The 25,559-nt window shown below is 45.7% G+C and overlaps 1 protein-coding gene across 4 annotated transcripts in view; it reads right to left on the minus strand.

Annotated features, from left to right (window-relative positions):
• Positions 1-3,187: 3,187 nt before the first annotated feature.
• Positions 3,188-25,559, minus strand: part of UBE2L3 (ubiquitin conjugating enzyme E2 L3) — a 74,659-nt gene continuing 52,287 nt past the window's right edge. For all 4 annotated transcript variants that reach the window (XM_072723419.1, XM_072723420.1, XM_072723421.1 and 1 more), the window contains 2 exons: positions 11,810-11,996; positions 3,188-5,751 (listed from right to left, as the gene is read on the minus strand). In XM_072723419.1, the coding sequence (XP_072579520.1) occupies positions 5,597-5,751; positions 11,810-11,996 (342 nt within the window). In that variant the 3' untranslated portion in view covers positions 3,188-5,596. The remainder of the gene's footprint in view (positions 5,752-11,809; positions 11,997-25,559) is intronic.

Raw genomic sequence — 25,559 nt, forward strand, 5'->3', positions numbered from 1 at the left:
CCTGATTGTTGTTGTTTTTTAAGTCAACTCCATACCCAGAGTGGAGCCTAATGCAGGGCATGAGCTCAGGACCCTGAGATCGAGACCTTAGCTGAAATCAAGAGTTGGAGGCTTAACTGACTGAGCCACCTAGGCACCCCAAAAGCCACCTGTTCTAAACAAGCATCCCTTTGCCATCCTAGGGGCAGATCTGAGGAGGTCCTACAAACCTATTTAAAATTTTCCAGGAGGAACAGTCTTCTGTGGAAATGGGATACAGGACTCTTCACCAGACCTGGTGACGTGGGCATGCCCCGTCACTGGGGCTCAAGTGTCTTGGATCAGGGAGGTGCAAGCAGCAGATGGGGAAGGTGGTAGAGAGTTCTTGGGAGCAAGGAGTCTGCCCCACTGTGGAGTGTGGAAGGGCAGATGGAACAATGATCTTTCCTGTCCCCTATGCACAGGGACCAATATCCCCATCTTACAGACCAAGAAGTACGAGTGATAGAGCAAGACTTTGAAGCTACCTGTTCCTTTATTCACCATGCACCGTGTCAGACAAGGAATCAGGTGCCCACATACAGCTTTCTGAAGGGTAAGGGTGGGATCTTGCTCCTCCTTCCTGCTGCCCCCATCCTACACCTCTACCCCCTTGACTGTGGCTTCACCCCACTCTTTTCTGGCTCCATCTTTCAATCTAACCTTCCCTAGACCGTGATACTTTCAGCAACAGGCCCTTTCCTCCATGGCTGTAAACTGGCATCACTTAGTCCCTCCTAGTGCTTTGCCCTCACCTCCTTGCCTCAGCCCAGTGGGGTCTGGCCACCCTGCTGCAGGCTGCTGGCTTGAGCTGGTAAGGGTGGCCTGAAGGCAGCCTGTTGGCACAGAGGCACCTCCTCTGAGGGGGAGAAGGGGTTCTATTTTGAGAGGAGGAGGCAGCTGGCTGTGTGGCTCTGAGGCTCAGGACAGAGGCGTGGGTGGCTAGGAGAGACCTGGGGTCTACACAGATGCTAGATGAAGCTGTGGAGTGGGCTACAGTTGCTCAGGAAGGGAGAGAGGAGTGAGCAGAGATGAGGATCCGGATCAGCCCTAGGGATCATAAGCATGTAATAGTGGAGAGAAGAGAGGGGCCATGGCCAGACTGATAGAATAATCTGGAGACCAAGGTCCACCTCACAAGGGGAGGGAAAGCAATAACGCAGAAGGCTGTAGGCAGCACAAGGCCCATTGCGGGGCTGGTCACTAGCACCCCACTGGGGAGATGGGGGTCTTCCTTATGCCAAACCTGCTGTGCACTGGGTGGCTTAGGCAAGGGGTTTACTGTTCTCCACCCATTCACCAGTCATGTATGGAAGGTCTAATCTGAGCCAGGCCAGGGCTAGGTGCTGGGACAGCCCAGCCTGCAAGGAGCTCACAGTCTGGGACAAACACGGGGATAGCTGGTGTGATCCGCCTGCAGTGGGAGGAAGGGGGAAGGAACATCAGAGTGTGGGGCCAAAGGGGGGTTCCTAACCAAGCTGGGCATGCTCAGAGAATGTTCTCCGGAAGACATGACTTCCTCCTCTGGGTCTCCGTTACAGCCTCCACCTGCTGTTGCGCAATCCTTTCCACTGTGATCCTCTGAGGCATGTATGGTGCCCCCAGGAGCCCTCCTGCAAGAACATGTTCCAATCACCCAGAAACAGCTATATAGCAAGTACTGCCTGAGCCAGGCCACCTTCAGCTCTGCTCCTCCTCTGGGTGCTGCCATCGCCCCATGTTGCTTGAGGGAAGCAGGGAGGAGAGGAAGAGCCAGTGCACATGGCAGGAAGAACCAAGACCAGCTCTGGCTTTGCCCTGAGACTAGATTAGGTGGCTGCCCGTCACCCCTGCCCTGGGGTGCATGCCTCCCTGGGACATAGAGGTGCGGCCAACTGAAGAAAGAGAGCGGAGGAGGGGGAGGGGGGAGTCCCTGGGTGGCTCAGCGGTTCAGCACCTGCCTTTGGCCCAGGTAGTGATACTGGGGTCCCAGGGTCGAGTCCCGCATCGGGCTCCCGGCGTTGAGCCTGCTTCTCCCTCTGCCTGTGTCTCTGCCTCTCTCTCTCTCTCTCTCTCTCTCTCTCTCTCTATGTCTATCATGAGGAAATAAAATCTTAAAAAAAGAAGAGAGAGAGAAGGTGGGGCTGAAAGGCCATCAGTCTGAGAATTGTGCAATGAGGAAGTCCTGGGGCCTTTGCCAGAGAAGTCTCAGGGAGCAAGGGGCTGAAAGAAGCCAGGCTGCAGTGGGCACCAGAGTGACATAGATGTGTATTTTGAGCTAAACAATTTAAGAGGAAGGAAAGCAAGAAAATGTTGGCTCCCGAGTTGAGGAAGTTGAGAGAAGGTCCTGTAGGGTTCTGGATTTGGGAAGGGTCGGGTACTGTGGCTGTGTCTGGGCTCCAAGGAACCGGAATAGTGGAATGTAACAGGCTCTGGAGCCAGACTGTGTAAAAGCACAGGCCTGGTATCCTTGGCTGTTACTGAACCTGTAAAAATAGGGATAATGGTGTCCATGCGGTTGTCTTGAGGGTCAAAGAGGATGAAGTGTTAGAACACGGCAGAGGACCCTGGCCCCTTGCTTCTTGGTGAATCCCCAGAGGGTTCCTCCTGGACACCTGCACACCTGTCTGACAGGGCAGCTGGTATCAAATTCCAAACATCCAAGCATCATGGCCCCATGCTGAGTCAATACAACAGGAGGTCACCACTGAGTCAATACTACAACAGAAGGTCACTGGGACTTGGGACTTGGAGGCAGGTTTCTGGCTGGAATCATTCGAGGAAATGGCCCAGCCCTACACTTGGGCACACCCTCCTGAGTTCAGTGACCTTGAACAAGACAGCCACCTTTCTCAGGGCCTCAGTCTGCTCTTTTGGTAAATGTGGATATTATCACTTTCTTGGGACTGACAAGCAGAGGTGTGGCATATATATAGGGCATCGTCCCCTCCCAACACCCAGGGGGCCCCTCGGCAGGCCTTGATGGTCTGGGTCTCCAGCCTTCTTTGCTTCCCTCCTGGGAAGGCCAAACAGCTCTGGGCACCTCTTTTGGAAAAGCTGGCCACAGGGAGAGAGGAGCAAGCAGAAGAGCCAGCGGGGGCCCTGGCCACCCCCACCCCCCACCTACAAGAACATAGGCCCCTGGCTCTGCCCACCCCCAGTAAGGAAAACACCCACAAGACCAAACCAGTGTCGGAGAGCATTTTTATTTTAAGGGCAGCAGACTGGGATGGCAGCATCTTAGAAAGCCTAGTCTCCGCCGTGGCTGTGGCGGTGGGGGACGGGGCGGAGGGGGAGGACCCGGCGCACTCCGAGGAACCCGGCGCATGTGAATTCCTGAGTGGGCTCAGGTCAGCGGTGGCTGCTCGACAGCTCTCCCCTTCTTCGGAGGACCCAGCTGTTTGGTAGTGGAGCAGCCAGGGCTGCCCGCCAGCGTGCTCAAAGCCTGGCCCGGGGACTGCTGGGCTGGAGGGGGCAAAACGCCTAGGCCTGAGGGAGGGACCACCCACTGCCTGGCTCTCCCAGGGCCAGGCCTCCGATGGGGCAAACCACGGGGTGCCACGCCAGGGCTGAGAGTCCCTGAGGGGCTGCCGGCTTTGACAAAGGCATCCTCCCTTGATGAGTAGAGAAGTGACAGGGTGACAGGTGGGCAGAACTATACTGGTAGAGATACGAAGCAATGGGACAGTTTCCAAGAATGGCAATATTTCTGGGTTCAGAGAAGCAATGAGAACAAATGGTGGCTTATTTGGATAGCTTCTGACAGAATTTGGCATTTTATTACAAATCTGCATGTGAGTGAAATAAAGTCCATCATCACCTTTCTGCTGATGAAGAGACAGATGTGGAAACACTGGCCCAGCGCTCTTGCGTTCCTGGGCACACAGGAGTCTCCAGAACCTGCCCCTGGCGTACCTGGGACTAAAGGAGCTGAGTTCATTGACACACTGCAGGGGCCACACACCTGGACAACTAAACAATGTGATGCTGCCCAACCTACCCATCACATCCACCTCTGCACAGGTGAAACCATCTTACAGGTCTGTAAGCCCCGGAAAGATCCCGAGTTAGAGAGCTAAAAACAGAAAGCAAAGTTTCTTTACGTCATCTTCTCCACAGGATCTAGTTTCCCCCCGCCCCCCGAGAACCAAGAAGGGCAGCCGCCCAGTGGCAGAAGAGGAGTTGGTGACACACGGCGGCATTTGGACCATCGGCTTCCTCTGGGTGTCAGTGACACGCATTTTCGATTTCAGGGGCAGTCCCATTTGCTTTGAAAAGACATTAACATTCAAATCCTTACAAGTTCATCTGATGATAAATTCTAAGGTCAATTTTTATTTCTACAAAAAAAGGCAGTCAAAACAATATAAAACACACGTAAAGGATATTACTGAGTGAGCTTCAAGTGGAGCTTGACTCTGCAAAGGCTGTGAGTCCAGAGGGAGAGGGAAGGCCGTCTTGCTCCTGGGCTGGGCGGCTGTTCCGAAGGAAGGGGCCAGCAGGGCGCCGGCACCCCCAGACTGCTGCTGGCTACAGCCAAGTCCCGCCAATTCCAACCCCGCAAAGGGACAAACTGTGCCGAGGGAGGGTCGCGGTGGGGCTGCGCTGCCCTGGGGAGCTGGGAGAGCGAGCTCAGTAACAGGTGAGCGTGGAATTTCACATGGACATCCTGGCTTCAGAGTTGTCTGCAGTGACCAGCACATCTTGTACAGTGGCTGCAGGGAAGAGCATCAACCTTTGGCCTCAGGAGCCTCTCTGGCAAGAAATTCCTCACACAAGTGCACAGCATCCTCTGGTTGGCAGGCCCTCCTCTGGGGTTGGCCCAGACCTGGGTTTCCCAAGCAGGCCAGGCCAGGCTGAAGTTCAATCAGGCACACAGACATCAGGGCTTGCCCATTTAATCAACGTTATTGTGGTTAATACCGGCCAGATTTTTACATAAGAACTGGGCCTCCCTTTTCACGGCTGCTTTTTTTTTTTTTTTTTTTTTTTGGTGGGGGTGGGGGTGGGGGTTGTGAGTGGTGGTTTGCTTGTTTTTAATATTTTTTAAAAGGATGTTATAAATTGGAGCCAGGAGAATTTGAACAAACTCCCACACAGGGCAGTGCAACATGGGAGTAGAGAAGCCACCAGAATCGCCAGGAGCATTTTTTCCTCCTTTGCGGAAGAGATAGCCCTGGGTCTGGGAGAAGTGAGTAAGTGAAAAACAAACCAAATGCAAGAAAGTGGGAATTGTAAGGGCAGGGGAAGAAAGGTAACTGCAACCTTTTTGTTTGTTTTAACCTTAAGGGCTAAGTGTAAATTGAAGGTTTTGGATCAATTTGGACAAGAAAAGAAACACCATTATTTTAAAGTAGATTGAAGCAGTGATTTTTAAAACAAAGAAAGCAGAACTAGAACATCTTAAATTTTTAATCCTTTCTTTACAGGTTACCTAGACCACTTTTGATTAAGAAAACTGTAGAAAGTTAGTAACTGCCACAAGCAAACGCCAGGCGGCGGCACGTGTCAATTTTCCACAGAGTCCTGCTTTGCGGGGTGTCTGAATGCGCTGCTCGGGGTCTCCGCTCACGCTCGCTGGAATCAGTGGTGGCAGAGTTTAGTCCACAGGTCGCTTCTCCCCGTATTTCTTTGTAAACTCTTCAGCGTTCTTACAGAATTTTTTACGGTCCTTAGAGTATTCTTCAGCTAGGTCAGCCCGAAGTGGGTGCTCGGGCTGGGGGTCGTTCACCAGTGCTATGAGGGACTGGATTACTGCCAAGAAAAGGACCAGGCACCTCTGGTTAGAACAGTCTCAGAAAGGGCAACTTTTAACTGCAACTCTGATTTACAGCAATGAGCTTTGAAGATCAAGCGGGCTCCTATTTATCCAAAATTCTAACTACCAGGGTGCAACCCATTTTCCCTCTGTAGTTGGGACAAAGTGCTAGGCCACAAGCTGCTAACATGACAGTGGGTACCTAACTGTTCAGAGTGACACCTCCATCTCCTCCAGGAACCTTTCCTGAACTGATACCCTGGGGAGCCCCCAGTCATTCTCACTCCCCCTTCTCCTGAACTCTGGAGATCTCTGGCATAGCAAGGACATCCTCTCAAATACACACACTTGCACACACAGCTGGAGCTTCTCCAGAGTAGGGAGCGGGTGATGTGTTCCATTACTACAATCAGTTCAGGGTAGTTTCCATAGAAGTATACTGAGACAGCATAACAATACAGGGTGCATGACAGGTCTGCATGGTGTAAATGCATAATGAGTCCACTACGGAAGGCCCCCAGGAGCTTCTGAACTAGCTGAGAAAGATTTACTTGACACCCTATCTTAACTGCTAGAAGGTAGATTACCCTCAGCAGTGTTATGCTCTCTTCCAAAAGGAAAAATCACACCAAGAGCTTGGGGTGGACTCCACAATGCTCTCCCCAAAGCACAGTAGGTCCTAGATGTACTGCAAGGCTAGCCCCTGGGCCACAAGGGCCACAAGGGCCACAAGGGAACAGAGGGTGGGTAGGAAGATCAAGTGGGAAGCATGGAAGGTCCAAGAACCCCAGGCCTCCTCACCTCAGAAGCGGGGTACATGCAGCCACACTGCCTTCTCACACACGCTTCTCCTCACCCAGCCCTGATTAGGACTAGCACCCCCAGAATGCTGTGTTCCTTCCCATGGCCACGCTCCTAACAAGGAGGCATTTCTCCTCTGGATTATCGATGTCATGGATTCCTTTGCTGGGGACCATGTTTTCACCCCAGCATTACAAGTTATGGATTAAATGCTAATGCCAGGCACAAACGCCTAACCAGCCAATAGCTCCACTGAGTAGGAAGAACAGCACCAAGTACTCCTGGCCAGGCATCCAAAGACCACCTGCCCTCACCTCTGCCTATTAATGCTACCAGGTGAGATGGAGCAATTGAGGGGTTCTATGACCAGAAGAGGGGTGGTACATGCAGGGCTAACAGGGTCCAGGTTGAGTAGGGAGGAGGGGCTGGTGGGCAAGAAGGGTGGAGTGAAGAGCAAGCAGGAGGGGAAGGTCTGGAAGCACCTCTATAGGCTAAGGCAGTTTCTAATCCAATCTCCACGCCACCCTCAAGGGCCAGGCATTATTAGGCAGGCATTATTGCCTCCTACCTGTAAATATCTCTAAGAGGAAGTAGGCTTTAGAAGTATAATTTTGTCTATTTAAGATTTATCCCTTTCATATTTGATTCCTGTGTAACTGCAGGAATGATGATAAAGCTATTTTGTTTGTTCCCTATTTCCCCAACTTCTGTCACTGGTATCCCACTGTTTGCCACATATAGCCTAAGTGATTATTAATATATATCTCTAAATCATCTCATTTTTAAAAATATAAATATTTTTTAAGGAAAAAGTAAATGTTCTTAACTCCAGTGGAAAATCACTTTCAGGGCAGCCTGGGTGGCTCAGCAGTTTAGCGCCACCTTCAGCCCAGGGCGTGATCCTGGAGACCCAGGATGGAGTCCCACATCAGTCTCCCTGCATGGAGCCTGCTTCTCCCTTGGCCTGTGTCTCTGCCTCTCTCTCTCTCTTTCTGTCACTCATGAATAATAAAAGAAAATATTTTTTTAAAAAAAGGAAAAAAGAGAAAATCACTTTCATTTGCCATAAACAGAAGGTATGCATCAACAAACATTAAATGAGCACCCCTCCTGTTCGGCCAGGGGAAGCACCCATACTGGGACAAGCACTCTTTCAGAGGGCACCTTTCATGGCTTCTCTCAAAAGCTCCCCCAGCTCCCCGGGCCCTGCCCTATTTTAGCAAGCTCCCAGATTCTCCACCCTGTGCTCAGCTGTGAGACTGCTCATATCCCTCTGTTGTTCTTGACTTCAGGTTGGAAACCAGCACCACATGTGACTCAATACATAAACAGATGGCTTCCGGTCTTCTGCCCTGATTAGAAATTGTTCTATAGCAGATCTGCTGCTTCATTAGCATTTCAGGCACCTCAAGGGGCTCTTGCCTGGATGAGTGCTTTGGTGGGGCTGGGGAGGGCACTGAGGAGTTTTCAAGGCTTCCTGCTCAACCTCTGTGATGAGGCTAAACTACGTAGGCTCTCTGCTTTTCACTATGATCATCTTAATACCTAATGTAGCGGTATAAAGCTATTGGTTCATTGTTAAGGCTGGTTTTTCAAAAGAATAATTTTGCAAGTTTGCTATATCTATTTAATTAGAATTATTTAATTCTTCTCTGAGAATGTGCAATTGCTTATTTGATCAAGTTGAAATATCTTCCAATTTATTTAGTAGTTCTGATGAGTATTTCATTCTTTCTCTGTTCCTTTGGGTGCATTTCTGGCTCCTCAGCTAAACTGTAATAAAATCCAGCTGAGCTGGCTTGCTTTGCTAGTGAGGATACTGGCAACCACGACTGCTTTTCAGACTACAATTGTGGCCCTATCCCAGCATTTTCACATATAAAACAGCACATAGTCTAGCCCTTCCTTAACCCAATGCTCCTCAGAAGTATTTTTATTTTCCCTCCAAAATGTAAGGGTTTAACAACATATCAAATTTTACCTCCTGCTCTCAATGGATACAATCAGAGAAAAAAGGCTATAAAATGTCTTCATTTTTGTTCTTATAAGTTTCTTTGTAATAGGAGGTGTAAATAATACCCAAGATTCACCACCTCTCCCCCTTCCAGGGAGATACAGGAGATCCATTCTCAGAGTAAAACGTGATTGGTACTTCCCCCCAGCCCTGAGGGTGTGCAATGCATAAACAGCCTTCCACTGAATGTGCTAATTAGTTTTCTGCTATTTATTAGATTTCTTGAGTCTTCTTTTCTAATTTTATCTACCTGATGTTTTAATATAATAATGTAAGGGGGACTGAAACATTCAATTTAGGAATTATTTTTCTCTTTATTTAGTTTTGTTGCCGTTGTTCGGTACATAAAGAGTCTATATTATGCTGGCTTTGTTACTGACTCTAATCTATAGGGCAAATCTTACTTGACCACCAAACTAAGCCCTTGCTCTGTTGTTAAGACATCTACTAAAACCAGGTACACTGCTGAACAAAACTTTGTTTTCAAGTTTTTTTTCTGGTGTTGTTACTGCCAACTTCTACTTCCTCTCTGTTTGATAGTTTTGCTTTGTTTCTTGACTTTTCTCCTGCTATTTTTGCTCAATTTTTAATGCTTCCCTACTTTCTAATTAAAAATTGAGATACTGAAAAAAGGAAAATTCTCAAAAGTATACAATTAAGTTGTTTCTAGTAGATACAGAAAATTGTGATTCCACCATTTCACTCTAGAACATTTTCGTCATTACAAAACAACATTCACTCTTGGTCACTTCCTAATCCCTTCATCCCAGCCCTGACAAACACTAATCTGTTTCTCACTCTGTAGATTTGTCTACTCTGGACATTCTGTGTACAGCCGATTTTAGTTCTTTTGCAATATTTATGTACTCTAAAGTTGCCATGAATGCTGAAGTACATAGAGATACTGAGCCACGAGTGATCTCAGGGACGACTGGCTGCAGAACCAACCACCCAGCAGGGCCCAGCCAACCTACAGGATGAGAAATACCAAATCCTTGTTATTTTAAGACATGAAGTTTTAGGTAGTTTATAATATAGTCTTAGATAGCAGAAGCAAGGGCACATGGCAGCAAGTGCCAGGAACATCACCCTTGATGTATGTGAAGACAATCTACAGAATGATTTTCCAGAAAGAAACCCTAACTGTCCCAAAACACAAAATAGCAAATCTGCCTATCACTGCACATAGAAGAGTACCCTGTACCAAAATTTATATCTTAAAAAGTCTGTAAGCAAGTATAAAAAGAATAAAAAGCTCCTAGGGATGCCTAGGTGGCTCAGTAGTTGAGCATTTGCCTTTGGCTCAGGGCATGATCCTGGAGTTCCGGGATGGAGTCCCACATCGGGCTCCCTGTGTAGAGTCTGCTCCTCCCTCTGCCTGTGTCTCTGCCTCTCTCTGTGTATGTCTCTCATGAATAAATAAAATCTTAAAAAAAAAAAAAAAAAGAAAGAAAGAATAAAAAGCTTCTCTGAGGTATCTGACAGGTATCTGATTATCTGATTGGAGGGGAGGGGAGCACAGCATTTTGGCTATGTACCAAATCTGGATTTGGATCTGCCCCTCCTGGGCAGCCAGTCCCTGGTAGAGGAGGCAAAGCACTTTTACTTCCAAGCCTCGATACAACTGGTTCCAGCCCAGTTCTCAGGTAAGGGAGATCTTGGAACGTTGAGGTCTGGGAGTCTGAGGTGTGAGACAGCCAGGCCTGGAAGGACTTCTTCTTCCCCAGGCATGGTGTTTAATATGCAGATGCCAGCAAGGGCTCCAAGGGTTGTGTGAGGGGCTAACAAGGCTTTCATGAACGAATGGAGCTACAGCCTTCCACCACAGAGGTAAGAGTTTGTATAGGAAACAACCCATGGATGTGTACTTAAGAACATACTTCATCAAGCTTTTTAAAATTAATTAATTAAAGATTATTTATTTATTTATTCATGAGAGACACAGAGAAAGAGAGAGGCAGAGACACAGGCAGAGGGAGAAGCAGGCTCCATGCAGGGAGTGTGATGTGGGACTCGATCTCAGGTCTCCAGGATCACGCCCTGGGCTGATGGCAGGCGTCAAACTGCTGAGCCACCCAAGGATCCCCACTTCATCAAGCTTTTATAAACATCAACTTGTACATGACCGAATGCCACATCCTCTAGAGATCTTTCTCTTCTGACTCAACATTTAAACTCGCTCCTTTCTACCATTCAGCTGTGAAACCTGACAGACATCTTTCATGGTGATTATTTCAAATAAGGGAGGCTCAACTTCCTGTGCAAAAGGTTTTCAACTCCATCTTCTACTCCATCTTCTACCTGGAGAACCTTCTACCTTCTACCTCAATTTTCCACTGAAAAATGACTATATTGGTCACTGAAAAACCTTCTGTGGCCTCAAAAATTCCAGACTTATCTAATCCCTTTAATCTGAAAAGACCATATAGTGGTTTGGGTAGCTACGTATAAGAAAGCCACCAATAATATGAGATTGGAAATTCAAAAGAAAGTTCTACAGTTAACAAAAATTGGACACAGTTTGTAACAAAATCCAGATACTTCCATGGGACAAGAGGAAGGCCAACCATAATAACAAATCAAGTACCTGTCCCAGAAAAGTAAGCACAAGTATGTTCCCACAGAGTTACCTGTACACATGGCCATGCATGGACAGATCCAATGACAAAGAATTCCAGGCCTGCTAAAGCCAACTTTGTACTTTCATCAGGGCACCCAGCCTACAACCATGCCCCATCCTTCCATACCACCTGCTCTGAGCCACTGGCATTATGTTGCCTGCCACGTGGATTGGCCTTATACCTTTCTTTTAGTCTGGCAGGACCTTTCCAACCTCCCCAACTTCTTCAAGTCTGAGTTCATGTGTTAACTGCTATGTGAGGTCACCACTTGCCCTTTCTCACTCAGGGCAGCCCTGCAACCCTTCATGAAAACTTGCAGGGACAGTGCCTGCACCTCCTCACCGCACAGGGAGCCAATGGTGGGCTAGTCTCTCTACATGTGTCCCCACTGGTCTGTGAGCACAGGAGGGCATCCTCCAGTACCTATGCAGGTCAACGGTTTAACTGAGATGTGCCCTGCCCATGAGGAATGATGGGACCTCAGCAGCACTTCTGCGTACACTGGAGTTTGTCAGGTAAGATTTCTCTGGACTCTGTGAGATATGGCATTAGAATGGACTAAAGAGCCCTTGACCCATGGTAGTGCCACCCGAGGAAGACACAAGCAGCATGGCTTACCTTGGTCGGTTTTGGTTGCTGGCTTCCAGTTTTCAGCACTAATTACTGGCAGACAGACCTGCCCCTTTTCATCAATGTTCGGATGATAGATCTTTGTTTTAAATGTGATCTTCGGTGGTTTGAATGGGTACTCTGCTGGAAAGTTGATTTCGATTCTGAAGGCCCCCTTATCATATGGAGGGTTGTCCTGCAGGGAACAAGAAAAGATCAAAATGAACACGCTATAGCTCAAAAACCTGTCACTGAAACAGGACTGCTCTATTTACTTGAAAACTTAATTTATTTCAAGTGGTATACCAATTGAAGTCATGTCACCTTCAGGGCAGCGAACAACTGATCAGTATTTCTACAGCAAGATGTCTACTAAGTTCCAGAAAGATCTGAGATTGGTGTTGTGGTCTCTTTCTCATTGTATCCTTAATAGATTTTGTTTGCATAGTTTTAGGTTTATGGCAACACCAAGAGGGAAGTATAGTATCCCTCACTTTTCAAAAGTTCGAGTGACACCACTTCAGTTTCATGAAAGACCTACATTAGTACCTGTTTTACTAGCCAACAGAAAGAAATCTGAAGAGGGTTTTCACTTTTACCAAAAAAGGCAAAAAAGTGAAAATAGTACGCAGTGTTTTGCTGCAATCCTTTACAGAGGCACCGCCCAGCGCCATGCCTGGGAATTACACCCAGCATCTCAGCCTCAAGCCACTGGAGCTTGAAACTGTACCTGTGAGCATCTGTGCTTTATCTTGATTCATTTTTTTTAAAGATTTTATTTATTTATTCATGAGAGACACACAGGGGAGGGGGAGAGACAGAGAGAGAGGTGCAGAGACAAAGGCAGAGGAAAAGCAGACTCCATGCAGGGAGTCTGATGTGGGACTCGATCCCGGGGCCTCCAGGATCACACTGTGGGCTGAAGGCGGCACTAAACCACTGAACTGCCCAAGCTGCCTTTCTTTCTTTCTTTCTTTTTTTTTTTTTTTTTTAAGATTTCATTTATTTGACACAGAGAGAGAGAGAGAGCAAGAGAGCACACAAGCAGGGGGAGCAGCAGAGGAAAAGGGAGAAGCAGGCTCTCCGCTGAGCAGCGAGCCTAACACAAGGCTCAATCCTAGGACCTGGGATCATGACCCAAGCCGAAGGCAGACACTTAACTGACTGAGCCTCCCAGGCGCCCCTACCTTGATTTATTTTGTGTATCTGTTAGCAAGATGCGTCCTAAAGTATCAGACAAAGAGACACCTGGGTGGCTCAGCAGTTAAGCACCTGCCTTTGGCTCAGGGTGTGATCCTGGGGTCCTGGATCGAGTCCCACATTGGGCTCCCTGCATGGAGCCTGTTTCTCTTTCTGCCTGTGTTTGTGCCTCTCTCTCTGTGTGTCTCTCATGAATAAATAAATAAAGTATTTAAAAAAAAGTATCAGACAAGCCTAAGAGATACTATTTTTGGGGTCTGGGGACACTAAACATTTTCTACATATAATTGGTAACTGCTTCTTTGCTTTACACCATTTTAGCTTACAGAAGGCTTCCTGGGAACACTCCCCCTTTTGTCTGTGTGGTTTTTAAGATTTTATTCTTAAGTAATACCCTCACCCAATGTGGGGCTCAAACTCATAATCCTGAGATCAGGAGTCGCAGGCTCCACTGAATTGACCCAGTCAGTGCCCCAGAATGCTCTACTTTTGGATAGCAGGGGAAAGCTGCTGAGTTCCTGCATGTCCCTTCCTCCACACATAGCCTCCCCCACTATCAACATCCCCCCAGAGTGGTATGTTTGTTACAATCTATGAACCTATACTGACACCTCATTATCACTCACAGTCCAGTTACAGTAGGGTTCACTCTTGGTATCATGCATTTTATGGTTTCACTATATCATACGTTAGAATTAGAATCCTACAGTATATAAAGCCTTTTCAGATGACTTCTTTCACTTAGTAACATGCATTTAAGGTTCTGCCAAGTTTTTTCATGGCACAATAGCTCGTTTCTTCTTAGGACTGAATATTTCATTGTTTGGATTTAGCACCACTTATTTATCCATTCATCCACTGAAGGACATCTTGGTTTCTTCCAAGTTGGACAACTATGAATAAAGCTGCCTTACACATCCGTATGCAGGTTTGTGTGTGGACACACCTTCCCAACTCCTTTGTAAAAATACCAATGAGCATGATTTCTGGATTGTAGGTTAAGGGTATGTTTAGTTTTGTTAAAAAAAAAAAAAAATCACCAACTGTCTTCCAAAGTGGCTGCACTATTTTTCATTCCCACCACCATCAAATTAAGAGTTCCTCACCAAGAGACATCCTCCCTAGCATTTACTGATAGTGTTTTATCATTTTTTAAAAAGATTTTATTTATTTGAGAGAGAAAAAGAACACGAGCTGGGGAGCGAGGGGGAGGAGGAGAAGCAGAGTCTCCACTAAGGAGGGAGCCTGACTTGGGCTCAATCACAGGTCTCTGGGACCATGACCTAAGCCAAAGGCAGACACCCAACTGACTGAGCTGATGCCCATTTTATAATCAGACTCTTTTTTTATTATTGAGTTTTAAGAATTTTTTTGTGTATTTTTGGATAACAGCCCTTTATCAGATAGGTACTTTGTAAATATCTCTTTATCTTTTTTGAAAAAATAAAGAGTTGGGGTGCCTGGGTGGTACAGTTGGTTAAGTGTCCAACTCTTGGTTTCAGCTCAAGTCATGATCTCAGGGTTGTGAGATCAAGTCCTCTGTCAGGTTCCATGCTTAGCACAGAGTCTGCTGAAGATTCTCTCTCCCTCTCCCTCCCTAAAAATATAATAATAATAAAAACCTTAAAAAAAATAATAAAAACCTTAAATTAAAAAATAAATCTTTAAAAATTAAAAAGAAAAAGAAAATATGAAGAGTCACACCAGGGGTAAATAACAACTCAACCAAGACCACACTGAGTGGTGACAGGCCAAACAGGTGGCCAGGGCTCCAAATTCTGGTCAGCTTGGTCTCCTCAAAGTAAAGCCAATATCCAGCTGGATGGCTAGACTCTGGGGAGCCAAGGTTGCCCCCAGCTTGTAACCAGACAGGGCCAGAACCGTGCCCTATCTCCTTGTTCCTAGAGTGGCTCAAAGATCTAAACCTCAGGGCCTGGATACCCTGATGGGCCCTGACACCTCTGAGAGATGACTGAAGATAAAGAGCCCCAGCCTCTGGGTGGCCTGGGTGGCTCAGCAGTTTAGCACTGCCTTCAGCCCAGGGCCTAATCCTGGAGACCCAGGATCGAGTCCCATGCAGGGAGCCTGCTTCTCCCTCTGCCTGTGTCTCTGCCTCTGCGTGTGTGAGTCTCTCATTAATTAAAAAATCTTAAAAAAAAAAAAAAAAAAAAGAGAGAGAGAGAGAGAGAGAGAGAGACCTAGCCTCTCCCCACCCTCCATCTTCAGGAAGTTGAGCAAACCCTTCAACTCTGGTTCTCCTGTCATGTCACACCCAACCCAAAGAAAGCTAAGCTTCTCAGAGTGCCCAGGAATGCTGGTGGCAGCCCCCACACCACAGCCTTTCCTCTTTAAACCCCAGACCAGCTGGGCATCCTCCAGCAAACACAGTTCCTCTGCTGGGGAAGAAGGTTGGCATGCACCACTCCACACTGCCCCAAGTTATAATCCTGCCCAAAGAAGGAAGGCATGGTACAGGGGGCTTCAGGGACAGGTAAAATTAGGAAAGGCTGAGAGGTGAAGGAGGCCTTTCCAGGTAGAGGGACTAAGGACTAGAATGGTGGGGCTTGGAAGAGGAGGTCTGGGGCAAGACAAGAGACTAGGAGCCGCCAGTGTGGCTGAGGGACTGCATGGGGTCTTCCTGGGGAAAGGGTAGGGCTGTGTTTAGGGCTCTGAACTCTCTTCTGAGCAATGGGATACGCTGTCAGAAGAATAATCTGTGGGGAAGCTTGTGAGGAAGTTGGAGACTCAGGGTCTGGAAGAAGGTGGAGATGTCAGCAAACAGTACAGGCTAGGTGCCTGTGTGAGGAGTCAGACTTCCACAAGGTCAGAAGAAAACAGAACTGGAAAATCATTGTTATCCCAACAAAACATTTCCTAATCCCTTCTTCAGGAACACAGAATTCTCTAGAATACTGTCGAGAAGTTAAAGTGGCAACAGTCCTTTCCCCTGCCTTGTCCTGTCTGCCCACCAGGAGTCACTCATGACCAAGGACACCTCTATTTACTGTTACAAATGTACAAATTTGTACAAATTATAAATGGGGGAACTCAGAGAAGATTGCTTTTGGTTTTTATTTTTGGTTTTTAAGGGTTTTTTTGTGGCATTTTTTTTCTTTTGGTTTTTAAGAGAGATTTAAATTTTCTGAGTAAAAATCATGTTCACTTACACCACTTTAAGCCATATAAAAAGAGCTTTCCTATATAACTTTTGTTTGGCTGGTCATATCTGCCAGATTTATTCATTCACTGCCCCAGACTGATCAACCACCCCTGTGCCTCACCTGGTGCTGGGCCCTGCACTAGGAACTGGGAGACAACAATGAGTCAGTTCCAGTTAGCAGTACTAATCCCGGCTCTACCTCCTGCTTGCTGGGTGAGCCTGGGATGTTCCGGAACATCATAAAATGGAAGTATAACTGCAATCTGCACTGATGATGAGGTTAGAGAGATGTCCAACATGCCTGGCACCTGGGCAAAGCCTCAAGGAAAGCAGGACAGGCTGCACCTCTCACTGCCACCCGGGAAACGTGACTAAGCTCACCTTAACTTCTCTGAGCCTCCGTTCTTGTCTGGGGCTCTGGGAATGACCAAAGGAGTGACTTGTGTGTGTGCCAATCACAGACTGTCCACTTGTTCCAGTGATTTTTGCTGAAGAAGGTATGCAAAAATTAAAACAAAGGATATATGTTCTGGATAAAAGCCCGACAGCACCACATGAGAATTCTTGGCATTTCAGAGCTAAACTTATTCTATGGAAGGTAGCCCAGAAACTCTAAGGGACCTTAATGAGAAAACATGTTTTTTTTTGTAGAAAAATATTACACAACTATCCAGGAATTTGCCTCAAGCTGTAACACCATTTCATTACCAAATTAACCAAAGATTCCAGCATTTTTATCTTTACGCATGACTCTGACCAATATTTTTCTGTTATTCCCACCTTTATGGATGCCTTGCATTCCCTTCAGCTCATTTGATTATGGCAAAGGATGTTTTTATTTTATTATTTATTTATTTAATTTTTAAAGATTTTATGGGCAGCCCAGGTGGTTCAGTGGTTTAGCGCCGCCTTCAGCCCAGGGGATGATCCTGGAGACCCAGGATCGAGTCCCACATCAGGCTCCCTGCATGGAGCCTGCTTCTCTCTCTACCTGTGTCTCTGCCTCTCTCTGTCTCTGTGTCTCTTATGAATAAATAAATAAAATCTTTTAAAAAAATTCTTAAAAAAATAAATAAAATAAAAATATTTATTTATTTATGAGACACACAGAGAATGGCAGAGATACAGGTAAAGGGAGAAGCAGGCTCCTTGCAGGGAGCCTGATGTGGAACTCGATCCCTGGACCTTGGGATCATGCCCTGAGCAAAGGCAGATGCTCAACCACTGAGCCATCCAGGAATGAGGAAAAACATCCCCTCAACGAATGTTTCTTTTAAATTTTTTTTAAAGATTTTATTTATTTATTCATGAGAGACAGAGAGACAGACAGACAGAGACAAAGACACAGGCAGAGGGAGAAGCAAGCTCCATACAAGGATCCTGATGTGGGACTTGATCCCGGGACTCCAGGATCACGTCCTGAGCCAAAGGCAGATGCTCAACCACTGAGCCACCAGGCGTCCCAAGGAATGTTTTTAGATGTAAAATTAATTTCTTCTGATAATTTTACACTCTCAATTTAGTGCACAGACTTGAAAATTTCTTTTTCTCTCTCCTGAAGACACTATAGGTGATTAGGCCAACATATATCCACTCTCTCTGTATATAAGTGGCTGATTTTAAAGTATTTATTGTTTATTTTATAAACAGTATGGATGAAGAGAAATGGAAAAAGAAAAATAACTTTGGTACTGCTCTTGTGCTAAGAATCCACTTTTCTGCATTTGCTTCTAGTCATGATATATATGCATGTAGAGAAGATTCGACCACTCTTTACCAAGGACTTAGTACATGCTAGCTGCTTTTCTGTCTTATCTCCAATTCACCTTCCCCAACAGTAACCTCAGGCAGATGCTGTCATCACCCACATCTGGAAATGAAACAAGTGAGGTTGAAGTTGAGCAATCAGCTGAAGAACCTAAACTCAGACTTCCTCTCCTGTAACACAATTCACTGCATTTGCAGGCATCCATCTGGGCCCATTCTCATCACTTCTGGGGGACCTGCGGGCCAGGGGAATTGATGAGAATGTGCTGAGGCTCACGCTGCCTGCTGTGCCATGAGTCATTAACTCCGTCTCTGTATGAGAAGTCTGTGTCTCCTGGTGACACCCTAAGCTGTGGTAGGCTACCTTGTTAGCTTGCAAGGAGGGTAACAACTTGAGATCCTCCACAGTTCTTGATACCAGCTTTGCAAGGCACAAAGCCATTCTGTGGCAACTGAGACCAAGAAGAAGCCCCTCCACACATGGCACCAAACCACCTGGGACCTTTTACCCACATGTCCTAACCCTGTGGCCAAACCTAATCTTTCTTCCCAAGGCAATCCTTCAACAATCTCAAGACTCCATTGCATTTCATGTCTTCCCTTCCTCAAGTGAAGACCAATTCCTTCAATTATCCCACAGAAGTCACTGTGACTCTTTCTCTGTGATGCATAAGGACACCACATAGCACTCTGGCAGCTAGAGGAAGTCAGGCCCATCCTCCCACTCCCTGATACGGATTACTGCCACATGGCATGCCCCTATAGTGTGTGCACAACTAACTGTCTGACACCACATGCAGGACTCATGGCTGACTTGATGCAAACAGGAGGATCCTGGTTTAGATCTAATGAACACGCTGTCCCTTCTTTAAGCGTCAGATAGAATAAAGGCCCTGTACATTGCATCCACTTCGGTCCACTTTGGTGATGACTCCTCAGCAGCATCCTTTCCCTACCCCTCACCTAGCAAGTTAACAAAGCTCAAGATTTACTACCACTAGGCTGTTAAGCCCAGACCTGCCCCACTGGCCACCTGTCCCTCAGAGTTGAACTGTTTTGTTAAAGGGGAGCTTTACTACTCTAATGCCTTCAGGGCCCACTCTAGAATCTTGTCAAAGGCTGAGACAAGCTCACGGGTCTTCTGAACTCAGATGATGTCTTCTTACCCTTTGTAAATTGTCAAGTATTTATTCTTTTGTATATACTCTGAAAATACACTTCCTGGTTGCCTGAATCACAAAATCTGCCCAGTTTTTGCACTAATTTTGCTCAATCTGTGCTAATGTTGCTTTCTGAACAGGAGTCATTTGTATTATTTCCAACCATTTGGTTTGCACGGCTTTTAACAGTAGAGGTCTTTGTCAATGAATATCTGACATTACAGAATTCCATCATATTAAAAGTATTAGTAGGAGTAAGTATTTTTAAAACTGATTTTACAGTCTCTTACGAATAAACTATCCTCTGAATTATATCTAACTTTAAAAATCACAATCTCCATTAACTGAATTCAAAAGGGAACTTTCTCTCCCCTGAATTCATTCAAACTTCTCACACCATAATCCACTTTCCCCTTAAGTAGAAGTAGATAAGCTAACGTTCGTACCAAAAAGAGTGTATTTAACATTCCATCTTGCAGGATAACAGCTGTTAGTCACCTGATGCATGGCCCTGGTATGTTCTCTATGCATATATAGTGTAAATAAAGGTGTTTTATTTTGGACATCTGCACATATTACTTACAAGTATTTATAAAACTGGAATCATATTGTCTATATTCTTTTGTACTTCTGTTCATGTTGCTATACATTGTCTTCTGCTCTGCAATCCAGATGTTTCCCACTTCTGTTAGGCCATAGCACCTTGCAGGAGGAGCAACACTCGGTGTTAAAGAGACCGTGGAGGGTAGTGCCCCTATGGCTTTTGTCCACAAAGCCTGTGGCTGGTTTTGACAAGAGCTCAACAGTTCCCATCAACATGAAAGCATGCCCTTCCCCCTAAAAACATCCCCAGTATAATCTGAGGTTGGTGACAAAATTATATTTTGTGTATGGCTCTGGGTCAGAAACCAGGGCTCCCCTCATTTGGCTTCAACCATTACAGCTACAGCAAGTCGGAAAGAAGAAGTTGCAGGAGAATCAGCAGGAAGGGGTCTGGCAGGTGAGGCTTTCCAGTGAAATGGGCTAGAACGTGAGTAAGAACCCGGAAAGGAAGGTGAGAGACTGGAACTACAAATGTAGCAACACAAAGGTGAAACAAGGAAAGCAAAGCCTCAAACGGACACTATACCAATCATCAGAGGGCAACAGAAGAAAAAAGGAAGGAAAGGGTTCCTGTATCACAGATATCCAAATACTCTACTAGCTTCCCAAGATTTTAGGTTTCGTCACAAGTGGGAAGAGAAGTTTTTTAATCAAGGCGAAATTCACATAACATACAATTAACTGTTTTGGGACATATGATTTGGTGGTATTTAGTGAATTCATAATGTTGTACAACCGCCTCTCGAATTTCAAGACTTCCTTTGCCTTCAAACACTCTGCATCCATTAAGTAACAAACAGAAAATTGATAAAACTTTGTTCAATAAATTATTTTTGCTTCAGTGGAGGCTGAGGGAGCCAGGCCAGGAGTGGCTAACTTCTCCCAGGAGGGAGAGGAGAAGGGCTCAAGGTTGAAGGAGGGACCCTCAGGCTGAGGGCAGGCAAGCCGAGAATGAACACACACTGCTTTCTACAATCTGGCCTCTAGAGTGGCTAAAAAAAAAAAAAAAAATTCATTATTATCAGAGACAGAAATCCATGTTTGTTGTAGAAAACACACAACGCTAGTCTCCCATCCCTGACGGAGAAATGGGGCCAGCACCCTGGCAGATGGCACTCCTGCTCCTTTTATTTTAGGCGAACATATATAAGCACACACACTCTCACATGCTGGGGATTTGTTTGTTTTTTAATTAATTAATTAATTTATTTATTTATTTATGATAGTCACACAGAGAGAGAGGCAGAGACATAGGCAGAGGGAGAAGCAGGCTCCATGCACTGGGAGCCCGACGTGGGATTCGATCCCGGGTCTCCAGGATCGCCCCCCCTGGGCCAAAGGCAGGCGCCAAACCGCTGCGCCACCCAGGGATCCCCCATGCTGGGGATTTGTGCGCACAGTACCATAACCAATTTTATTTTGATTTACCTCGCAGTTTGCTACTGACATTACCCTCATCATCCACACATTCTTATCTCCTCAATCTTTTTTTTTTATCTCCTCAATCTTTGTAATGGTTGCAGCATATTCTACCGTCCAGATGTACCATAGTTTCTTTACCACTACCCCACAGGAGGGCACAAACTCCAGTTCATTTGTAAAGATGATATCAATAGTGTCTGATAACAAGTGTCTGTGGGAGTATTAAAGATCCAACATACATTTTTTTATTTAAAAAAAAAACAAAGCCATCACAAATTCCCAAGACCACTGGCCAGCGCCCCAGGTTGACACAGGAAAGCAGAGCTGTCAAGAATACAAGGAGCCATGAGGACATGGTAGCAGCACCCACTCTGGAAAGCCATAGGATCAGCAAAAATATATTTTTTAATATTTACTCATTTGTTTGAGAGAGAGAGAGAGAGAGAGAGAGACAGCGTGCGCGCACTCATGGGAGGGAGGGGCAGAGGGAGAGAATCTGAAGCAGACTCCGTTAAGCACAGAGGGGGTGGGGTGGGCTCAATCCCACAGCCCTGAGGTCAGAACCTGAGCCAAAACCAAGAGTCGGACACTTAACTGACTAGCCACCTCAGTACCCCAATGATGTATTCATATAAGGAAGAACGCTGGGTTTACCTAAGAGAGAGGGAAGTGGTGGCAAAGAGTCTTGCTTTTCTGGTGGGCTCCTTATAGCATTCTGATAGCTGCACTTTGATCACCTGTCTTTCCCATTGGTCCAGGAGATACCTGAGAGCAGGGACCCAAGATAGACTCAGAAGGAAGCCTCAAATATTTCCTAAATGAATTGCTAAACTCACAGATTCTCTTCTTGGTTATAAAATCATCAATGCTAGGGTTTATGTTATTCTTTTGAATATGGCCAGGAATGTCGGCTCTCAGAATAATGATTTAATATACCTGAAACACAATGATCCCAGAAGCTACAACTAGCTTGGAACCTGTACACAGATAACATTTCCACAACTCTGGATATTCCAGGCACCAGTCACAGCTTACACTAGCTAATAAAGCAGGAAGTATGAGAATCTCACAGCCAATCTAGGAAGCAGAGAGTCAATTCCAGGTCATTCACACGAAATAAAACAGGTCCTTGTTAGGAAAGAAAAACTGATATTACTGCTTTTTTTTTTTTTAAAGCTAATTACAACTGAATTTAAACAAAGAAAGGCACCTGGGTGACTCAGTTAAACGTCTCTGCCTTTTGCTCAGGACATGATCCTGGGGTCCTGGGATTGAGCCCCACATCAAGCTCCCTGCTCAGTGGGGAGCCTGCTTCTCCCTCTATCTCTGCCTCCCCCCCCCTCCGCCCAGTCTCTCATGAATAAATAAATATTTTTTTTAAAAAAAGAATTAGGGCAGCCCAGGTGGCTCAGCAGTTTAGCGCAGCCTTCAGCCAAGGGTGTGATCCGGGAGACCCAGATCGAGTCCCGCATCGGGCTTTCTGCATGGGGCCTGCTTCTCCCTCTGCCTGTGTCTCTGCCTCTCTCATGAATAAATAAATAAAATCCTTAAACAAACAAACAAACAAACAAACAAACAAACAAACAAACAAGAATTAAAGTGCCGCCTTCGGCCCAGGACCTGATCCTGGAGACCCAGGATCAAGTCCCATGTCAGGCTTTCTGCATGGAGCCTGCTTCTTCCTCTGCCTGTGTCTCTGCCTTTGTGTCTCTCGTGAATAAATAAATATAAATAAATAAATAAATAAATAAATAAATAAATAAATAAATAAATAACTAAATAACTAAATAACTAAATAACTAAATAACTAAATAACTAAATAACTAAATAAATAAGTAAGTAAGTAAAAGGATGAAATGCATGGTTTGTGAATCTCAATAAAACAGGTTTAAAAAAAATCAGGACATTTGGGTGGCTCAGCTGGTTGAGTAACACTTGGTTTAGGCTCAGGTCATGATCTCAGGGTCCTGGGACCAAGCCCTACACTAGACTCTGCATTTAGCAGAAGTCTGCTTGAGATTTTTTCTCTCTCTCCCTCTGCCTTTCTCTGCTTGTGCACGTGTGTGCACGCACATGCACTCTGTCTCACTCTCCCTCAAATAAATAGAGTTAAAAAAAAAATTAAAGCTAACACAGAAACAGTGGTTCTCCACCAAAGGCAGTGTTGAAATTCCCACACAGGTTTAGAAATGCCTGAGGGTGTCCTTACATTGTCCCAATGATAAAGTTAGCCACTGGTATCTAATGAATGAAAAACAGGAAAATTCTACACAAATAATCCACATGCACACACCAAAATGCAGTTTACAACACAATCACATTGAGAAATACTGCTTTAGGATAATTACAAATTCAATTTACAAACTGTGAGGTGCTAAGGAAAAGAAGTGGAAGGGAAACTGCCATAGGCTACTATACCTGACCCAGAACTCACTGAGATAAATACTCATATCACAATAAAGCAAAAGTCACTGTGAGAAGAGCCCAAAAAGAGGGGGCCTTATGATGGGGGGTGGGTCACACCACACCGCAACTAGCTGTCCAGCCAACAAGTATTTCCTCGTTTCTGGGCTGGCAAAACCCCAGTTTTGTATGTGGTTACGATGCTCCCTCATTGTGACCCAGGGTTAAATCCTGACTGGTCTAAACCTGTCCAACAAAACAGCCACAAGCTGTTGGCTATTGCACACTTGAAATGTGACTCTTCTGGGATGCCTGGGTGGTTCAGTCAGTTAAGCATGTGACTCTTGATCTCAGGTCAGGTCCTGATATCAGGGTCATGAGTTAAAGCCCCGCAATGGGCTCCACACAGGGTTTGGAGCCTACTAAAAAAAAAGAAAAGAGGGACGCCTGAGTGGCTCAGGGTTTGAGCATCTGCCTTCAGCTCAAGGCATGATCCCGGGGTCCTGAGATTGAGTCCCTCACTGGGCTCTTTGTGGGAAGCCTGCGTCTCCCTCTGCCTATGTCTCTGCCTCTCTCATGAAAAAATAGTCTTTAAAAAATATATTTGGGCAGACCCGGTGGCTTAGCGGTTTAGCACTGCCTTCAGCCCAGGGCGGGATCCTGGAGACCTGGGATCAAGTCCCATGTCGGGCTCCCTGCATGGAGCCTGCTTCTCCCTCTGCCTGTGTCTCTGCTTCTTTCTCTCTCATGAATAAATAAATAAAATTATATATATATTTAAGGGACGCCTGAGTGGCTTAGCAGTTTAGTGCCTGCCTACCGCCTGGAGCATGATCCTAGAGTCCCCGGATCGAGTCCTGCATCAGGCTCCCTGCATGGAGCCTGCTTGTCTGTCTCTGCCTCTCTCTCTGCATCTCTCATGAATAAATAAATAAAATTTAAATATATATATATATTTTTTTTTTTTTTAAGAAAGAAAATAAATGTGACTCTTCTGAGTTGAGATGTGCTACAAGTGCAAAATACCACCTGGATTTTAGAGACCCTTTACAAAAGAAAAGAATGTAAAATATTTCAATAACTGTTACTGATATTATGCATTGAGCAAGATTTTTAATACACTGCATTACATAACTATTTTATAAAGTAAACTCCAAAATGAATTTCTTTAAATTTCAGTGGGACTACTAGAAAACTTAAAAGTACAGTTGTGGCTCACCGTATATCCCTATTGGAGGGCACTACCCATTGTGTACTTCCCTACCTCAGCCAGTGATAGATAGGGGTGGCGGCAGGGGTAAGCCCTGTATCCTGGTTTTGGATAATGATACGTGGGAGCCTGTGGGCAGCTTCTGGGATAGGTGTCCTTGTTCTTGGTCACACCAAACTACACATATGGTAGAACTGCACAGACATAAACGTACACATGTTAAAACTAGAAAAATCTGAATAAAGTCATTGGACTGTATCACTGTTGATTTTCTGGTTATGATACTCTGCTATTGGGATCCCAGGGTGGCGCAGCGGTTTGGCGCCTGCCTTTGGCCCAGGGCGCGATTCTGGAGACCCAGGATCGAATCCCACATCGGGCTCCCGGTGCATGGAGCCTGCTTCTCCCTCTGCCTGTGTCTCTGCGCCTCTCTCTCTCTCTGTGACTATCATAAATAAATAAAAATTAAAAAAAAAAAAAAAAGATACTCTGCTATGGTTATTCAACAGGTGAAGGGTACTGCCAATCTGTCTATATTATTGTAATAGATTGCATAAGAATCTATGATTATCTCAAACAGTTCAAAGAGAGGAGAAGTAAAAGGAACAGAAGGTCTTCTTCCTACCCTGGCCACTGGGGCCCTGCAGCAGACTCCAGAACTGTAGCAGCTATGTGATGACGGGTGAAAACCAGGCTGAACGGACCCAAGGATGGGAAAAGAGCGACAGGAAGAATTTTAGGTCCTTGCTCACATCACTGAGCACTGGATTAACCAGCCCAGAGCACACACCACAGGACTTTTTTTTTTTTTTTTTAAGATTTTATTTATTTATC

This window comes from Vulpes vulpes, chromosome 10 (assembly GCF_048418805.1).
Source record: "Vulpes vulpes isolate BD-2025 chromosome 10, VulVul3, whole genome shotgun sequence".
Taxonomy (NCBI): domain Eukaryota; kingdom Metazoa; phylum Chordata; class Mammalia; order Carnivora; family Canidae; genus Vulpes; species Vulpes vulpes.